General features: G+C 41.6%; 1 protein-coding gene across 3 annotated transcripts in view; it reads right to left on the reverse strand.

Annotated features, from left to right (window-relative positions):
- The window catches only part of FAM149A (family with sequence similarity 149 member A), a 34,767-nt gene that overhangs the window by 7,374 nt on the left and 10,529 nt on the right, over window positions 1-16,864 (reverse strand). The window contains exons 1-11 of one of the 3 annotated variants that reach the window (XM_083755667.1): window positions 15,771-16,291; window positions 13,169-13,279; window positions 11,943-12,075; window positions 9,892-10,034; window positions 8,821-8,946; window positions 8,084-8,260; window positions 6,917-7,107; window positions 5,652-5,806; window positions 1,960-2,063; window positions 1,446-1,667; window positions 121-241 (exon numbers count right to left, since the gene is read on the reverse strand). In XM_083755667.1, coding sequence (XP_083611793.1) covers window positions 121-241; window positions 1,446-1,667; window positions 1,960-2,063; window positions 5,652-5,806; window positions 6,917-7,107; window positions 8,084-8,260; window positions 8,821-8,946; window positions 9,892-10,034; window positions 11,943-12,075; window positions 13,169-13,279; window positions 15,771-15,871 — 1,584 coding nt within the window. In that variant the 5' untranslated portion in view covers window positions 15,872-16,291. Of the gene's footprint in view, window positions 1-120; window positions 242-1,445; window positions 1,668-1,959; window positions 2,064-5,651; window positions 5,807-6,916; window positions 7,108-8,083; window positions 8,261-8,820; window positions 8,947-9,891; window positions 10,035-11,942; window positions 12,076-13,168; window positions 13,280-15,770; window positions 16,292-16,864 lie in introns of those variants that run through there. The other 2 variants (XM_083755665.1, XM_083755666.1) reach the window with 2 other exon arrangements.

The raw sequence follows: 16,864 nt of genomic DNA on the forward strand, positions 1-16,864 counted from the left end.
GTACTTGCTTGATTTTCTCTAGGATTTAAAGTGCTCCAATGACAATACTATTAAATTCTCAACTGAATTGCTAATGGTATAAAACAAGGAATGACAACACACACACACTCTCTCTCTTACAAAGCCTAGCTGCGATCCAGGAACAGAAAGATATTGCTCAACGGCATCTGATGTAATCGGTGGCAGCTTGTTCCGGGCTGTAGGCAGAAGTGGGGAGGACAAGCGATCTAAGGCAGTACACCTGTGGGCCAACAATAAGGATACATGAGATTATATGTATTTCACTTCCTTCCATCACTGCAGGAACTATTCTTAATTATCAAGGGTGATCAAGGGTCTGGAGACCAAGCCTTACGAAGAGAGCTTGAAGGAGCTGGGTATGTTTAGCTTGGAAAAGAGGAGACTGAGAAGAGATATGATAGCCATCTTCAAATATCTTAAGGGCTGTCACATGGAAGAGGGAGCATGCTTGTTTTCTCCTGATCTGGAGGGTAGGACTTGAACCAATGGCTTCAAGTTACAAGAAAGGAGATTCTGACTCAACATATAAAAAAACTTTCTGACAGTAAGAGCTGTTCGACAGTGGAACAGTCTCCCCCAGGAGGTTGTGGACTCTCCTTCCTTGGAGGTTTTTAAGCAGAGGTTGGATGGCCATCTGCCATGGATGCTTTAGCTGAGATTCCTGCGTTGCAGGGGATTGGACTAGATAACCATTGGGTCCTTTCCAACTCTACAATTCCAACAACAACAACAGAATTCCTGTTAATTGGAGAGATATAGTATTATGTTCTTTGTGAGAGACAACACATCCCTTTAAAATATGATGTTCTCCAAAAATGTGTTGATGGTTGATGCCAAAGTCATACCACTGCTCACGTTTCCCATTGACTGTACCTTAATTGTTTCCCTTAATTGTCAAATGGAACCATTTCAAAGATCTGGCCATTAGTTTTTAGTGCACACTCAACTGGGCTGCAAGCTTAAAAATAAATTAAAACCTACATCAAGTCAAATTCAGTGCCAAGAATGGCTGAATTCTGCAACCTGAATGCTGCCCCTCAGACCTGAATCTTGTTTCTGTGGAAATAAAAATATATATATTGTCCAGTAGCACCTTAGAGACCAACTAAGTTTGTTCTGGGTATAAGCTTTCGTGTGCATGCACACTTCTTCAAAAGTTGGTCTCTAAGGTGCTACTGGGCATTTTTTTTTATTTATTTTGTCTGCATCAGACCAACACAGCTATCTACCTGAATCTAGTTTCTGTGGTTTCACCAGCCACTGTTGACAGCTACCCTCAAAATGTGTAGGAGGGAACAGAAATAAAAGAGGGTTGGTCTCGGTGCCTGTTTCTGAGATGCAACCACAGGGTGGTGAAACACACCCTGACTAATGCCCATGCGTCACTAAGGTCATGAAAGTGAAGAATACAAATGAAGCCTCACAGTTTTGTCCCCCTAAGGACTTCATCGCTGTAAACATTGGGGGTCTTTGAGCGCAGAGGATCTGTAGCTATTGATGGTAGCCTACGGTGGCCTGCTGCTTTTCTAGAGGATCCAAGCAATACTCGGGAACATGAGAGAACACTACTGTCAGGAATTCGCCCCAGCCGATTTCGTGCTGAGTTAACACTGGAACCCACTTGCGGCTTGTCTTCCTGCTCATTCCTGAAAAAGAGCAATTTCAGCAAATGTAGTTGCCACTTATATAAGATTCAACCCTTCTGCAGCCTGCCCCAAAAGCCCTTTCCCCCGTGGAAGAGAATATGCACTTTAATTATACTTTATATTTGAAATAAAATAATTTCACCAAGGCCCAAAATTAAAACACATAACATAAAATTGAATGTTGACTTCAGAAAGGCTTCATAGAACCGTATGTTGAGGTATAGATTGAAAAATAAATATAGCATGCACTGTGAGAGTGAAATGTGATCTCATAAGTCTTTGCAACACATACTGTATCTTTTCTGTTAGCCCAGAGTGCCTCTGTTGCAGTGGCTTGGCTTGGATTGTCATGACACCATTTAAATCGCTGTGTAAATTGCTGGGAAACCGGTGGATCTAAAGAAAGCAACAGAAGCAAATCACTTAATGTTTCCGAGGTAATTTATCAATATGTCTGAAGGCCTAAAACATGTGCAACATTGTGGGTGAAGATGTGCAAAGTTACCTAATGCAGATGCTGAAGAACATTTCATCCGATGCAAAAAGCATGTATGAAAACATGAAGAAATGGATGTCAATTCTATACTTATCCCCCTCTCTTTTTACACAATAACACAGAATTACCCTCCAGGACAGGTCTTATTAGTGTAATTTTGTTGAGACATATCTACAGTAATACCTCTGGTTACGAACCGTCCTCCTTATGCACGCTTCAGGTTACAAGTGCCATTAACCCGGAAGTAGATGCTCCTGGTTGTACAGTATTTTTCGCTCTATAACACGCACCTGACCATAACACGCACATAATTTTTAGAGGAGGAAAACAAGGGAAAAAACATTCTGAATGAAACAGATGATGTATCATTTTTGTGCTTCATGCTGTGGCCACAGACATGTGATCTGATGGTGAATTTGGGGTGACCCAATGCAAAAATCCTGAGAATCCCTGTGGATCCATGCTTTGTAACCACGTTTTTGCACCACTGCAGCCCCAGGCAACAGTGGGTGCGTGATTTTGGGGGGGCAGGCTGTAGCCATGGACATGCTACGTGCTCTAATGGTGAATTTGGGCTGACCCAATGCAAAGATCCTGAGGATCCATGTGGATCCATGCTTTGTAACCACGTTTTTGCACCATTGCAGCCCCAGGCAACAGTGGGTGCGTGATTTTGGGGGGGCAGGCTGTAGCCATGGACATGCTATGTGATCTGATGGTGAATTTGGGGTGACCCAGTGCAAAGATCCTGAGGATCCATGTAGATCCATGCTTTGTAACCACATTTTTGCACCATTGCAGCCCCAGGCAACAGTGGGTGGGTGATTTTGGGGGGGCAGGCTGTAGCCATGTACATGCTATGTGCTCTGATGGTGAATTTGGGCTGACCCAATGCAAAGATCCTGAGGATCCATGTGGATCCATGCTTTGTAACCACGTTTTTGCACCATTGCAGCCTCAGGCAACAGTGGGTACGTGATTTTGGGGGGGCAGGCTGTAGCCATGGACATGCTATGTGATCTGATGGTGAATTTGAGGTGACCCAATGCAAAGATCCTGAGGATCCATGTGGACCCATGCTTTGTAACCACGTTTTTGCACCATTGCAGCCCCAGGCAACAGTGGGTGCGTGATTTTGGGGGGGGCAGGCTGTAGCCATGGACATGCTATGTGATCTGATGGTGAATTTGGGGTGACCCAGTGCAAAGATCCTGAGGATCCATGTAGATCCATGCTTGGTAACCACATTTTTGCACCATTGCAGCCCCAGGCAACAGTGGGTGGGTGATTTTGGGGGGGCAGGCTGTAGCCATGTACATGCTATGTGCTCTGATGGTGAATTTGGGCTGACCCAATGCAAAGATCCTGAGGATCCATGTGGATCCATGCTTTGTAACCACGTTTTTGCACCATTGCAGCCTCAGGCAACAGTGGGTATGTGATTTTGGAGGGGCAGGCTGTAGCCATGGACATGCTATGTGATCTGATGGTGAATTTGAGGTGACCCAATGCAAAGATCCTGAGGATCCATGTGGACCCATGCTTTGTAACCACGTTTTTGCACCATTGCAGCCCTGTTTTTGCATCAGATCATTGCTATGTGATCTGATGGTGAATTTGGGGTGACCCAATGCAAAGATCCTGAGGATCCATATGGATCCGTGCTTTGTAACCATGTTTTAAGTGGGGAGGGAAGGAAAAATATAGAAGGGACAAGGAGCACGAGAGGGGTGTGCGGAGAAGCAGCTGGCTAAGAATGCAGGAGAGGGGTTTAAAGGGGGGGGAAGGAAGGCAAAAGTCCACCCACCCACTCAAGCCAGCCCCCTCTCTCTCTCTCTCTCTCTCTCTCTCTCTCATCTGCATGTTTTCCGCTGCCTGCCGAGTCCCCAGACGCAGCAGCAGCAGCAGCAGCAGCACCAGAGCAGAGCACAGAAGCTCTACTTTCCTCTCTACTTGCCTGGAGGGGAGGGGATTTCACTGCTCTTTGTTCCGTCTGAGCAAACAGCAACCGAAACAGAACAGGGTGGGCAGTAAGACCCTGAGGCAGAATGCAGGAAAGCAGCAGCCTCCTCTCCTCCGTGACGGCGCAATATGATTTTTGCCTGATTTTTGCCATGCACTTGGGACAAACGGCTCCAGGGACCACACATTCACTCTATAACATGCACAGACATTTCCCCTTACTTTTTAGGAGAAAAAATCTGCGTGTTATAGAGGGAAAAATACGGTAACCTTTGCCCCGAGATGTGAGCAGAAGTCACACTCCAGATTTGAACACACAGCAGGAGGCCCCATTGGTGAAAGCGCGCCTCAGGATAAGAACGGTTTCAAGTTGAGAATGGACCTCCAGAACGAATTAAGTTCGTAACCAGAGGTACCACTGTACAGGCCACAAGTAACGCATGAGTTATCTTGCACATATTGCAATCAATAATAAGAATAATGATTAGTAGAAAGAGAGATGTGCACAGGAGTGGGTGTTTAATTAAATATCAACCTGTATAGCAACTGCTGCAAAAAATTCTTGCATCACGTTTACATGCTTGCATCGATTACATGAGTACTTTCTGTGCCAGCATCAGTGGCCCTAAATGGAAATACTGGAACGAGCCACGAGCAACAGATGCAATAGGCCTCTTTTCATACATGGTCTTGAGAGCTGGCCACAGGCTATGTACAGGCTACGTGGAGAATGTGAAAACTGGAGCCTTCAGCATTACTAAATACATATGATAGGAATTCACTTTTCTTTCTTTTTCTTTTTTAAGCTCTGTGGCTCAAGGACTGCAATGCATTGTGTCAAGGAAGAGTGCTAAGCAGAACCAGAGGTTTGTCTTGATTGTGTTTACGTATACACACAAAATAAACACATGCACATAAACATCTAAAAAGCAGCTGCTGCCTATCAGGAAGCCTAAAGGCTAAAAACAAAAGGCCAGTTGTGGAATGCTGAAAATCAGTACAGTGGTACCTCAGGTTAAGTACTTAATTCGTTCTGGAGGTCCGTTCTTAACCTGAAACTGTTCTTAACCTGAAGCACCACTTTAGCTAATGGGGCCTCCTGCTGCCGCCGGAGCACAATTTCTGTTCTCATCCTGAAGCAAAGTTCTTAACCTGAAGTACTATTTCTGGGTTAGCGGAGTCTGTAACCTGAAGCGTATGTAACCTCAAGCGTATGTAACCCGAGGTACCACTGTATACGTCATACAACCAGTGCTTTTCTTCTGGGTACACAGTACCAGCACCTTCCCTCCCCCCTGCCCCAAATGTTTAAAGTGTGGTACTTAGTTGTTACTTACTGTAACAACTTCATGGTGAGCGGTGGCACCTTTTTCCTTTAAAAAAAAAAAAGCAGCACTACATACAAAAGGAATGGAGAGGAAAACATCACACAGGGCCTGGGGACTGGAGAAGTTGTGTGCTGCTGATGAAAAAGAAAATAGGATTTCATATGCTGACTAATGACAGCTAGTAGGAAGATAGTTTACCTGTGGTGGGACAAAATGCAAACCAACAGATGTGCCTCGAGCCTCTGACCCTCTTGATGGGGGTACACTTGATGTATCCATTGCAACACGGGAAATGGATAGATGTGGTAACTTATTTCCAGTAGCTTTCAATTTCTCCATCTGTTTGTCATTCTCTAGTTCATCATTAAAAAACACACCCAAATTTCAATCAGACATAAATGTAAACGTTTGCTTTAGCATAGTAAACTGGTGAATATGTAACAACTTTATGCACAGATAATGCTGACTGCCTCCAAACCATAGTTTGGAAATCAAAGCAAGCCTTGGGAATACATGTTCCTCTTACCATTTTACTCTCATCTCAGGAGTCAGTGCTAACCATAGGCCCATATTACACATGTGCACAAACCATAGTTAACACACTTCATGGCCCCAAGTATTGTATGTGAACTGGGCCATGAAGACCAATACAGAAATATGATACCATACATATGGATATGTTAGCATAGACCATCTCTACTGCTGCACAACACCCCCAGCCTCTGTGTCTCATTCTCAAAAGAAACAAGAATCCAGGGTAAGCACCTGAGCAGTGTGAGATTCCAGGACTTCCAGGTGCTTACCCTGGATTCTTGTTTCTTTTGAGAATGAGACACAGAGGAGACTATGTGGTTTATTTACAAATACAGTGGTACCTTGGTTTATGAACTTAATCCGTTCCGGAAGTCTGTTCTTAAACCAAAGCATTTTGAAACCAAGGTGTGCTTTCCCATAGCAGTGGGGGACTCAATTTACAAATGGAACACACTCAACAGGAAGCGGAACATGTTCTGCTTCCAAGGCAAAGTTCACAAACCAAAACACCTACTTCCGGGTTTGCAATCCAAGTTGTTCATAAACTAAGATGCTTTTAAACCAAGGTACCACTGTATATACAACCTGAGTCTACAATGGAGGGTTCACAGCATCAACATCCCCAAGAAGCCTCACTTCCCCCATATCCACAGCTTCGGATTCAAACACTTCCTTTCTTCACTTAATGGCCCATCACCCAGGGTATCACTTCAATAAGAAGCTAGCCTGGTTTACATTTTACCACTTTCTGCATCCAGGGGTTATGAGGGTCTCGGCATACAGTCAACTCTCCCAGTCCCTCCCACCACCACAATTCATAACAATACATTTCTAAATCATATTTAGAATGCGTTGGAAGTCCTGGAACCACAGAGATCATATAAAGCATCAATTTTTAAGAATGTTTTCGCAAATGGCTTTTCAGTTACCTGTGATAGACGATTCCCAGTGTTTCCTTATTAATTCTTCCAGTACTTGAATTACATTCTTCCAGACGTGATCGAAAACTTCCGCAAGCACAGCATCTTTGATACAGGCATTGGGGGAAATAGGAGGAATGCCATGTTTAACCCTCTTTTGGGCAAGTTGATATATCTTTTGCTCCAACTTTTCATCATCACTAATGATTGAAGCAAATTGAATCTTTATTACCAAGCACTACTAACTATGAATAAAAAACAGTCTACTTCTATTTACACAATCCTGTTATATAAAAAAAGGCGGCACAGTGCTACTTCAAATCTGCCAAACAATGAGCATTAATTATGTAATATTCAAATTCTACAGGGTTTAGGGATGCTTACTACGTTGTATAAAAAAACCTATGACATGTCTAAGACATGTATGTAAAAAAGCATGAATCTATGCACATGTCAAATGTGTTTCTAGCCACTGGGTCATACAGATTAGCCCCAACCCCCCTATCATTTGATCATAAACTACTCATACAATCATAGAATTGTAGAGTTGGAAGGAACCTCCAAGGGTCATCTAGTCAAACCCACTGTGACAGAAGGCACATGTGTGCTTAATGTTTAGGGAGGTTTTTAATTATTGAAGTTTTATTCTGTTTTTAGTGTTCTGTTGGAAGCCGCTCAGAGTGGCTGTGGAAACCCCGCCACATGGGAAGGGAATAAATAATAGAATTATTATTATTATTATTATTAATGTGTCTGTTTTTATTTGGAGAAAAAGCAGATTTGGAATGTGCTTCTGATCCAGACTGGGGGCTCCACATGGGTTTTCTCCTGATAATTGCTCTTTCCTGGCTTTTTTTTTTTTTTTGGCTTTTTTTTTTGCATCTGAAAGTTGTTCATTGCAAACAGCAACTTTGTATTCAACAGCAGCCTGGTAGGGACCATTTACAGCTGCAAATTGGTGCAATGGTACAATCTGGATTGGAAGTCCACAGCAGATTGGAGACCTAGAGATTTCTCTTTTGTAACCAAAATAAACAGCAGGCAGGTTAAGTACACTTGTTTAAACACAGTCTGACATGATAGTATTTGCCATTCTATAATAAATGAAACAGTTCCTAGAGGTAAATCTGGTTCTTTTTAAAGTACATTATAATCCATTAAAAATCAAACATTTACAGTTCCTTGTTGTCGAATGCAAGATACTCTTCAATTTTTCCTTCTGCATCATAGATTTCTTCTTCCAAGAATGAATATACAGGTGATTTCGCTAAAGAAATTTCTGGTAATTCAGAGCTGAATGCCTTCTGCACTGGAAAAGCTGCAGGAATCAGTTTAGAGCCTGAGATGCATAACCTAAAGACAGAAATTTAAACACAGAAGGGGAAAAAGGTGCAAAAATAAAATGTACAGTAATCTTTTTATAGGAAAGTAAAAGTAAGCAATTAAAGCATTTTTTAAAAATGTCACGAAGCAAAAAAATACAGGCTAGAAATACAGCAACTATCTCAGATTTTTCAGAGATGTCTTCCAGTGGCTTTAACCCAGTCAAGAAATCAGAATTTTTCCAGATAGAAGAAAAACAGGAGGAAGTTGTAACTGTGAGAAGCCATGGGATTCTTTTGCTAATCACCGACAACAGGCGCCTGAGCACTGCTTTGCAGACCTATATCCAGGACAAATGTCTCATGTTGCCAATAGTTGTCCAATGTATTATTTAACCAAGAAAATGGCATAATACACAGTATGAGATTTGCATTAAAGATCAAAGCTTAATAAATAATAGCTGTTCATTTCGCTAAGGCAGTTGCATTCATATTCTGGGAATATGTAAAATGTGTACTAGAGCATTTTAATAGAAAATAAATTCAACCAAACAGAAATAGGAATATGTCTGCATTAAAATAAAAACTTACTCTTTCATACTGCTGGTGATTTCACTCAGGGTAGGTAAGGATCTGGAGTAAACAGAGCTGGCAGTTCTACCCTGGTAATGCTGAAAGCCCTCATCTTTTGGGAAAATAAGCTGTTTTCCCAAAATCCTGAATAAAATAACAAATATAGGGTTGGCTAATGAAGTGAAAAGAAAATGCAGATACACGCAACACAACTGAACCAATATTATTTTTTCGAAAAGCACTCTGTAGTATAGGAAGCCAGAACTTTAAATAGTATAAGTTAATGCCAATCTAATTCCCCCCACCTTTGGGAATAGTAAAGTGTCAATTCTGCTCTATGCCAGTGATGGAGTTTTGTTATCTCAGAATAAAATCGGACTTAGGAGGATGCTGGTTAAATTTGGACAGCTGTGTAAAAAAGAACATCTAAAAATTACCATATTTTTTGCTCTATAAGACACACTTTTTCCCTCCTAAAAAGTAAGGAGAAATGTGTGTGCGTCTTACGGAGTGAGTGCAGGCTGCGCAGCTATCCCAGAAGCTTTCACTGCACAGCGATCCCTCTTGCTGTTCTGGCTTCTGAGATTCAGAATAATTTTTTTCTTGTTTTCCTCCTCCAAAAACTAGGTGCGTCTAGTGGTCTGGTGCATCTTATAGAGCGAAAAATACGGTAACTATGATAAAAACCAAGGTCACTGTATTTGGCAAGAGGACTACCAAGTCCAGGTAGACTCTAGATGGTCACACCCTTGATCAAGTATTCAGATTTAAATATCTAGGATTACTTATCGATGAGATAAGGTGGACTCTAGATGGTCACACCCTTGATCAAGTATTCAGATTTGAATATCTAGGATTACTTATCGATGAGAAGTAATCATGGAAACACAATCTGGAAGCAATTAAGCTAATACTGTATCTGGCCGTTCTACTGGGCAGCTATATAGGTTCTTCCATTCAAAGGGTGGGCAGTTAATCAACTCACAAGATGCTCACTACTCAAGCTAACACATAAGAAGCAAATAAAGTGCATATTTGGGTGAAAATGCTTTTAGAAAGAAATTATTTAATCCACATGCATAGACTTGCCTTAGGTGAAGTGATCTGTTAGTCCAATCCTTGCATTCTGCCTTTAGGCTCTCCGTTTGGGAACTCACTTTGCCTTCAAACAACATTTCATCCACATCCCAAAACAGCTGATGAACTCTTTGTGTATTAGCTTTATCAAATTCCTGGGGAATTTTAAGTTAATATTTTCAAATAATTTTTCTATACATGTTTGAAGCTGAATAAAATTACATATTTGTCACTATAGTTATTTAGGAAAAGTTGCACATCTTTTAAATAGTGTTTTTATTCAGATACTGGAACTCTACCAAAACAGGTGAAGCTATCCTCCTTTGGTCTAGGGTTGGCCAAATTTCCGAGAGCTACGTTTCACCAAACATGTTACCTGCATCACTCTCTCACACACACTTCCCCGTATACAGCAACATACTACACATACATACATACACACACTCACTCACTCACTACAAATGCAAGTGCACAGCACACCCTCTCACACGCACCATACTCATATGGACATCACATGCACATCATGCACTCAGGCACACTCACCTCCCCCAATCCCAGCACTGTGATAAGAAGAAAGATAAGGATGGGTGAACTATTCTTCTTTATCCCTAGCACACTGCTGTGCTGAAGAAGAAATGACTCCGGTTGGTATTCAACTAGGTTTTACTCACAGAAGACCCAATGAAATGAATGGACCTAATTTAGTCCCGTTCATTCATTTCAGCAGGTCTGCACTGATTAAAATTTAGTTGAATGCCTCACACGTCACAGAGCTGGGCTTGCCAGAGAGGTTTGAACCTCTACTCTCTGCCTGGCCCTATGATGTGGTATAAACCACTTCTCCTAGTTCACTGCTGTGATGGGAAGGAAGATGTGGGCTTGCATGTTAATAACGCAAATGGCTTCACAGGCCTATGAGCCCGCAAGTATTTTACTCCTTCACTATCAAAGAAAATGGGCTCCAAATAGCATGATCTTATGGACAGTAACCTGCATCATTACTGCAGCTAGCACTGCATTCTTTATTTGCAAAGGGAAGAAGAATCACCTGGCACTGCCCCGGGCTGTTAAATTCTTCCTGTCAGTGTTGAAAAGGACTAGTTTGCATGGGCAAAACAGCTTCTACAAAATGCTTTTGACCATATGAGGAGACGAGTGGTGTGTGGGGCAGGTAGCAGCATGGGGAAAGGAAACATCAACTGTTCAGGTAGGTTTGGGGCAGCAACATCTGCTTCAGGACAGAGGTGCTCAGATTTGGAATTTGAAGCTGTGGTCTTAAATTTGCATAGTAGCAAGTTCCTCGAAATGACCTGAGCAAGGTTTACAAGAACGTTTCAAAGTGAAGGTAAAGGAGAATGTGAGAAACAAAACAGATTCATAGCAAAAAAATAAACAGCAGAAGAGGGTGAGGTTAAAGTTGATATAAATGATGAATACTAAAGTAAAATATTTTAATTTAGAGTATAGAAGAGCACTGAGCAGGGCTTTTTTATGCTGGAACTCAGTTCCGGCACCTCTCAGGTGGGCACCATTGCCACTATAAGAGAACAAGGGAGGCGTTCACGGTGATTTCTGGCACCTCTTTTTCTAGACAAGTAGTACTGGGACTGAGCTTTAAAAAATATTGGCTTAGATCACAGGCCGCTGATCCATGGTATTCAAGACTACAGCTCTCATCTTCTAAGACCACTGACCATGCTGGCTTTGGTTGTCCAACAACATCTGGAGGGTCAGAGATTAGCTACCCCTGATCTAAATCAACCATATTTACACCTAGCTAATCAAGATGACAGCGCTGAAAGCAGCATGCAAGGCAGAAACAGTGTTCAGTAAGGAAGGTAAACAATAGTTTAGCAAGCCTGTATTATTCCATGCAAAACAACATTAAGTCTCAGTATAGTCAAGGAAGTCATCAAGCGGAAAACTAGTTTCTAACGTAGCTGAGTATAAAAATTGACCTTGATTTCCAGCTAAGTGCAATGGAGGACAGGACATAATATAGGCAAATAAAGATTTTTTTTCAGGAGAGGATACACAAAACCTGTTAATAAATGCTAACATACATCATCTCTCCAGGAGTAAACAGAGCTTCTTTCAGTAGATGGGCCAGTGGTGCAACTCTGAATCCCAGACCAAGAATTATTCAGGTCTGTTGGCGTTGTCCGTCTGCTTGATGAAAGTGATGAAACAGAGACACTGTGGATGAAAAGAAATTTCAAAAGTAAGTCACGGCATCGTGGCTCATTAAGAAAGAAAGCAATTGTGTTTCATTAAGGACTTTGTGGCACCACAAAGACTAACTCCCCACCCCACCCCAGAAAGCCCTAAAGAGCAGCAATAGTAGCCATTGATTGACAGATGTGGGCAAAAGGTCACTATCTCATTCAAATATACTGGCAAAATTTAAATATGCAATTCCCCGTATAAAATGAAGCTCTGTTTAGCATTAGGGCATGAATGGAAAAACTGTGGCCCTGCAGACCAGCTTCCAATTTCCATCAGCCTTAGCCAAAATGGCTAATGATTAGGGATGATAAGAACTGCATTCCAACAATCACAAGACTCTTTATGATTCTGTTCGACTTCTGAAACGTTCAACAACTGAAGATCAAAGGTTAGTCAGCAAAGTCAATGGAGAAAAAAGAAGAAAACTCCCCGGTTCAGCTTCCGAAAATCATTAAAAACCGGAGCAGTTACTTCTGGGTTTTCAGCATTTGGGAGCCAAAACGTTCCAAAATGGAGGCATTCGGGAACCAAGATTTGACTGCACTTAGTTTCCTAGGTGGTGGGTGGGGTGGGGTTGTTGCAAAACCTTGCTAACAAAATGAACACTTTCATGTGTAGAAGATTTGCACTACTCTCCTTTTAGACCATTGTTCTGGCCCATTCTTTTTCCTTAAAGTAACCTTGAGCATTCTTTCCCCACCACAAAATCTTAAAGAATAATGATTTCAGCAGAAAATGCAAGTCACAATACCAAAAACTAACTAGGATTCAAACATCTACTTGGGCTCATAAAAGGAAATTGCACTATCCGTAAAGAACTTACAACCTTTTTTCCCCCTCCACTGAAAGCTGAATGCCACACTACAAAATACTTTTGAAATTCCCCAGTTTCAAATTGCCATGCTATAATGTATATAGGACAGGTGCTGCCCCAGAAATGCTACAATGCTGTGATCTCCAAAATCAATTTCATTCATACACACACACACACACACAATTTTATATTATTCTTTTAACACGTACTTATGTTGTTATTCAAATAATGTCAGACATAAACACATACAATGTATATTTATCAATGGCTTCTTGCACGCTTTTGGTAAAAGGTGCTGGAAGGCCATCTTCACTCTTTCCTTGGAAACAGCGGTCTGCGTCTCCTTTAGATAGTCCTTTTCTGGAAGAAATGAAGGGGGGGAGAAGCCAAATTAATTCAATTTTCTTGTATGTAGTTAAGATTTCAGCTCTTGTCCCCTTTTGCCAACACACATTCTTCCTAATGTCAACTTCACTGTGCAGGAGTCAGATCTCAAAATACCGTATTTTTTGCTCTATAAGACCCACTTTTTCCCTCCTAAAAAGTAAGGGGAAATGTGTGTGCATCTTATGGAGCAAATGCAGGCTGCGCAGCTGTCCCAGTAGCCAGAACAGCAAGAGGGATTGCTGCTTTCACTGCGCAGTGATCCCTCTTGCTGTTCTGGCTTCTGAGATTCAGAATTTATTTTTTTTCTTGTTTTCCTCCTCCAAAAACTAGGTGTGTCTTGTGGTCTGGTGCGTCTTATAGAGCGAAAAATACGGTATATTAAAATTTATAGTCGTAGGTGTCTACAAGTTCCACCTTGAATCCACACAGGCGTGTGTCTCACTGGGTATTTACTTACCTATGGCAGTAATAGGAGACTGGGGTTCACATTTGAATTGGACCCTATATATAAGCATTTAGCATACCATGTATTCATGGCTACAGAGTGTTCTGCTAATACTGCCTCTTTGGAAGTTGACCATGTGAAAAGCCATGTATTATAGCCTGCCCTGAATCACTTATAACATAGGACTTGTATTAGGCAGGAATGTCCCTGGTCAGCAAGAGGGTTTTTTTCTGGAGGGCCACTTTGAGAAGTGAGCAAGAGGCTGAGAGACAGCACCATAACCCCCATCTCTACTCCCTAAACAGGCCTACCAGGATGAAAGGTATTCAGTCTGTCAAGGAAATTTGCAGAACACCTTAAACTTTGTGTTTACTGTTAATATGTTACTGCCCTTAGTAGAACTCTGGCAAAAAGAGAGGAAAGAGGCAGACTTCAGGGAAGCTGTCCTGTGATTGCTAGATTCTGTTTATGCCTCTTTTGAACTGCAAGAGTTGTTCTGCATTGACAAAGGTTTGATTTCTTTACATCACCCCTGACTGGGGAAAACTCCTGTAGCCAGAGCCACTCTCCTGAAAACCTCCTTTTGTATTTATATTTATTACTAGGGGCCATCAGTGCTATTTCCACCTGAGAGGTGATGGAACTGAGTTCCTGGTATCTCCCCCTGAAAAAAAGCCCTGGGGATAGTTATGGCCAGTGAGTTCTGGCTGAAAAAAAGCCCTGATTTTACCAAATGAAATGGGCTTGGGAAAGGAAATAGTGTTGTGGGAGAGGGTAGAGGAGAGGGGGTATTATTTGGTTGTTTTTTGTTCTTGTTTTTATTATGTATTTTGGTTTTTGTCTTGTATTTTTATGTTGCGAACTTCCCTGAGATCTACGGATGAAGAACAGTACACAAATTTAATAAAATCAATGAATAAATAGTTGAAAATTATAAGTTCTCCTCCCCTCCCCTGCTACGAAGTCACTTCACATATTATAAGAAACAAATCCATGGGTTGGTTTTTTTAAAAGAAAAAAAAATCCATGCAATAGGGGAGACAATCACCAGTTTCTTAAGCCATGTAGATATGCCCCTTCCAGTGAATCACTATTTTTTTAGCATGCACACTTCTGAAAAATAAAATCTTGTGACAGTTTAAAAAGAAGTCTCTTTTCTTAAAATACAATAATGTCCAATGTAATACATAATGAGTTTTCACAATGTCACTATTTAGATGAAAATCTAGGCTGCTTTCTTCCGTGAAGTACAAGTTTGACTATTCATTCACTCATAATACAGTTAATGATCGACAAATTCTTCCAATGAACATCTGAAAGGAAAATCTGGGGCCTGCCACTTCCTTATAAAAGGCACATACTGTTGGAGATGGGATAATGATCCTGAAATCATATCCCTGTAATAATATACTTTGTGATAGCAGTACTATATAGGGAGCCCAACAATTTTAAAGTACAGAAAAAGGTATGGAAATACAGCACCAGAAAGCATGCTAAGCTCTTTCATTCAAAATTACTCCTGCGGATAGGCAATCACATTGCACTTGTTACGCTTAGGTCATACAGGGTTTTAAATCAGTACTTGGTTGGGATGGCTCACCCTGTAAACATTTCCCCAAACGTAGCATAGCCCCACCTTAGATTCAATTTGAAATAATAATAAAAATAGAGCATTAAGAATACTGTACAAATGCAATGGAGGGAAGATTATTTTTCTATTGCACCATTAAAATATCATATTTACATTTTAGTATTTCCAGTATTTCTGCACTGTATTAGGGTGTTTACAACCCTATCTGGAAATGCAGCATTTACAAGGCACTACAACAGAAACATAGGAGGGGCCACACAATGCTTCCCCCCCCACAATGCTTTTTTCTGCACAAGGCTAGTGCATGTTAAGGCCCAGTTTACTGCTCTGCATATGAGTAGGTGGATGACCAAACGGCCAGAGACCCATGAGCTGAGAATATGGATATACATTTATAGCCATCTTAAGCCTCATCCCTTCTGACTTACCCTATAATAACCAGCTCTGGCTCCGGTTGTTGCTCACGTTGCTGAGGGTTGGAAGCCGCAGACAAATGGCAGGGGCAACGTACCCCGCTAACAAAGCGCATGAAAAAGCACAGTCGGAGAAGGCTCTCTGTCCCTCCCTCCTCAACAAGCTCTGCTCGCTCCCTTTCACAAACACACAGTGTCGTTTCATTTCAGCACATTGTCCTCCATCTCCCTCTAGGAGAGGTGTGTGTGTATGTGTGTGTGTGTAAGAGGGGAGGAGAAAGAAGGGAGGTCTTGCAGTACTAAGCTGCTCCCAGAGGCTGTTCCAGCTTTGCTTCTGTCTCATGCTCTGTTCCTAGTGCTTTTCAAAGGGCTGCGCTTCCCAGATATAAACACATCTTGTGGAGAACAGCATTCCAAAACAGCTGCATTGAAGGGGAAGGGCGAGTGCAATAATGTACAGATAAGCAAAATCTACCAGTTACGTTTTTGCTACAGTGTCTGCAATCTGAAAAGGTGTGTCTGGCTTGCACAATAATGTACTTCTGTCACAGTGTTGATTCACAATGCATTTGTCTGATGCTGAGAGGACATGGATATCATCTACTACTGTCTAGCTGGAATCATATCCTGAGTCTGTCAGCAGGCAGCTTGAGTAAACAAAGGCAGCAAAACGTTATTTAGAATTATACCGTTATTTAGCATTATGCCATTTCTCCTGGTGTTCATTCCTTTCTGATCATCCAAAATATTGTGACAGCATCTGGACCATGGCATGCATGAGAGAGAGAGAGAAGGGGAAGGGGGATTGGAGATTCATGATGCATCCCTTTCATTGGAACAGAGCCCTTTCATTGGAACAGAGGGGAAGGGTTTATAAAGTCCTATGTCTGAAATGCCAGATTTCCATCCGAACAGTCATACACATCAGAAAATACAGAAGTGGGGAGATTTGGTTCTTTTCAAAATTGTGCAGTTCATACATATTTCCATTCCTTGCAGGTAGGAGAGAGGTAGGGCAGGTAGATGTTACAGTTTAGATGTTAGATGTTACAGCTTAGATGCACATCACTGGGGCCTAAAATGGGCATTTGCCTGCGATCAAAACATGT

Source organism: Podarcis gaigeae (assembly GCF_964106915.1).
Source record: "Podarcis gaigeae genome assembly, chromosome: 9".
In the NCBI taxonomy this organism is placed as follows: domain Eukaryota; kingdom Metazoa; phylum Chordata; class Lepidosauria; order Squamata; family Lacertidae; genus Podarcis; species Podarcis gaigeae.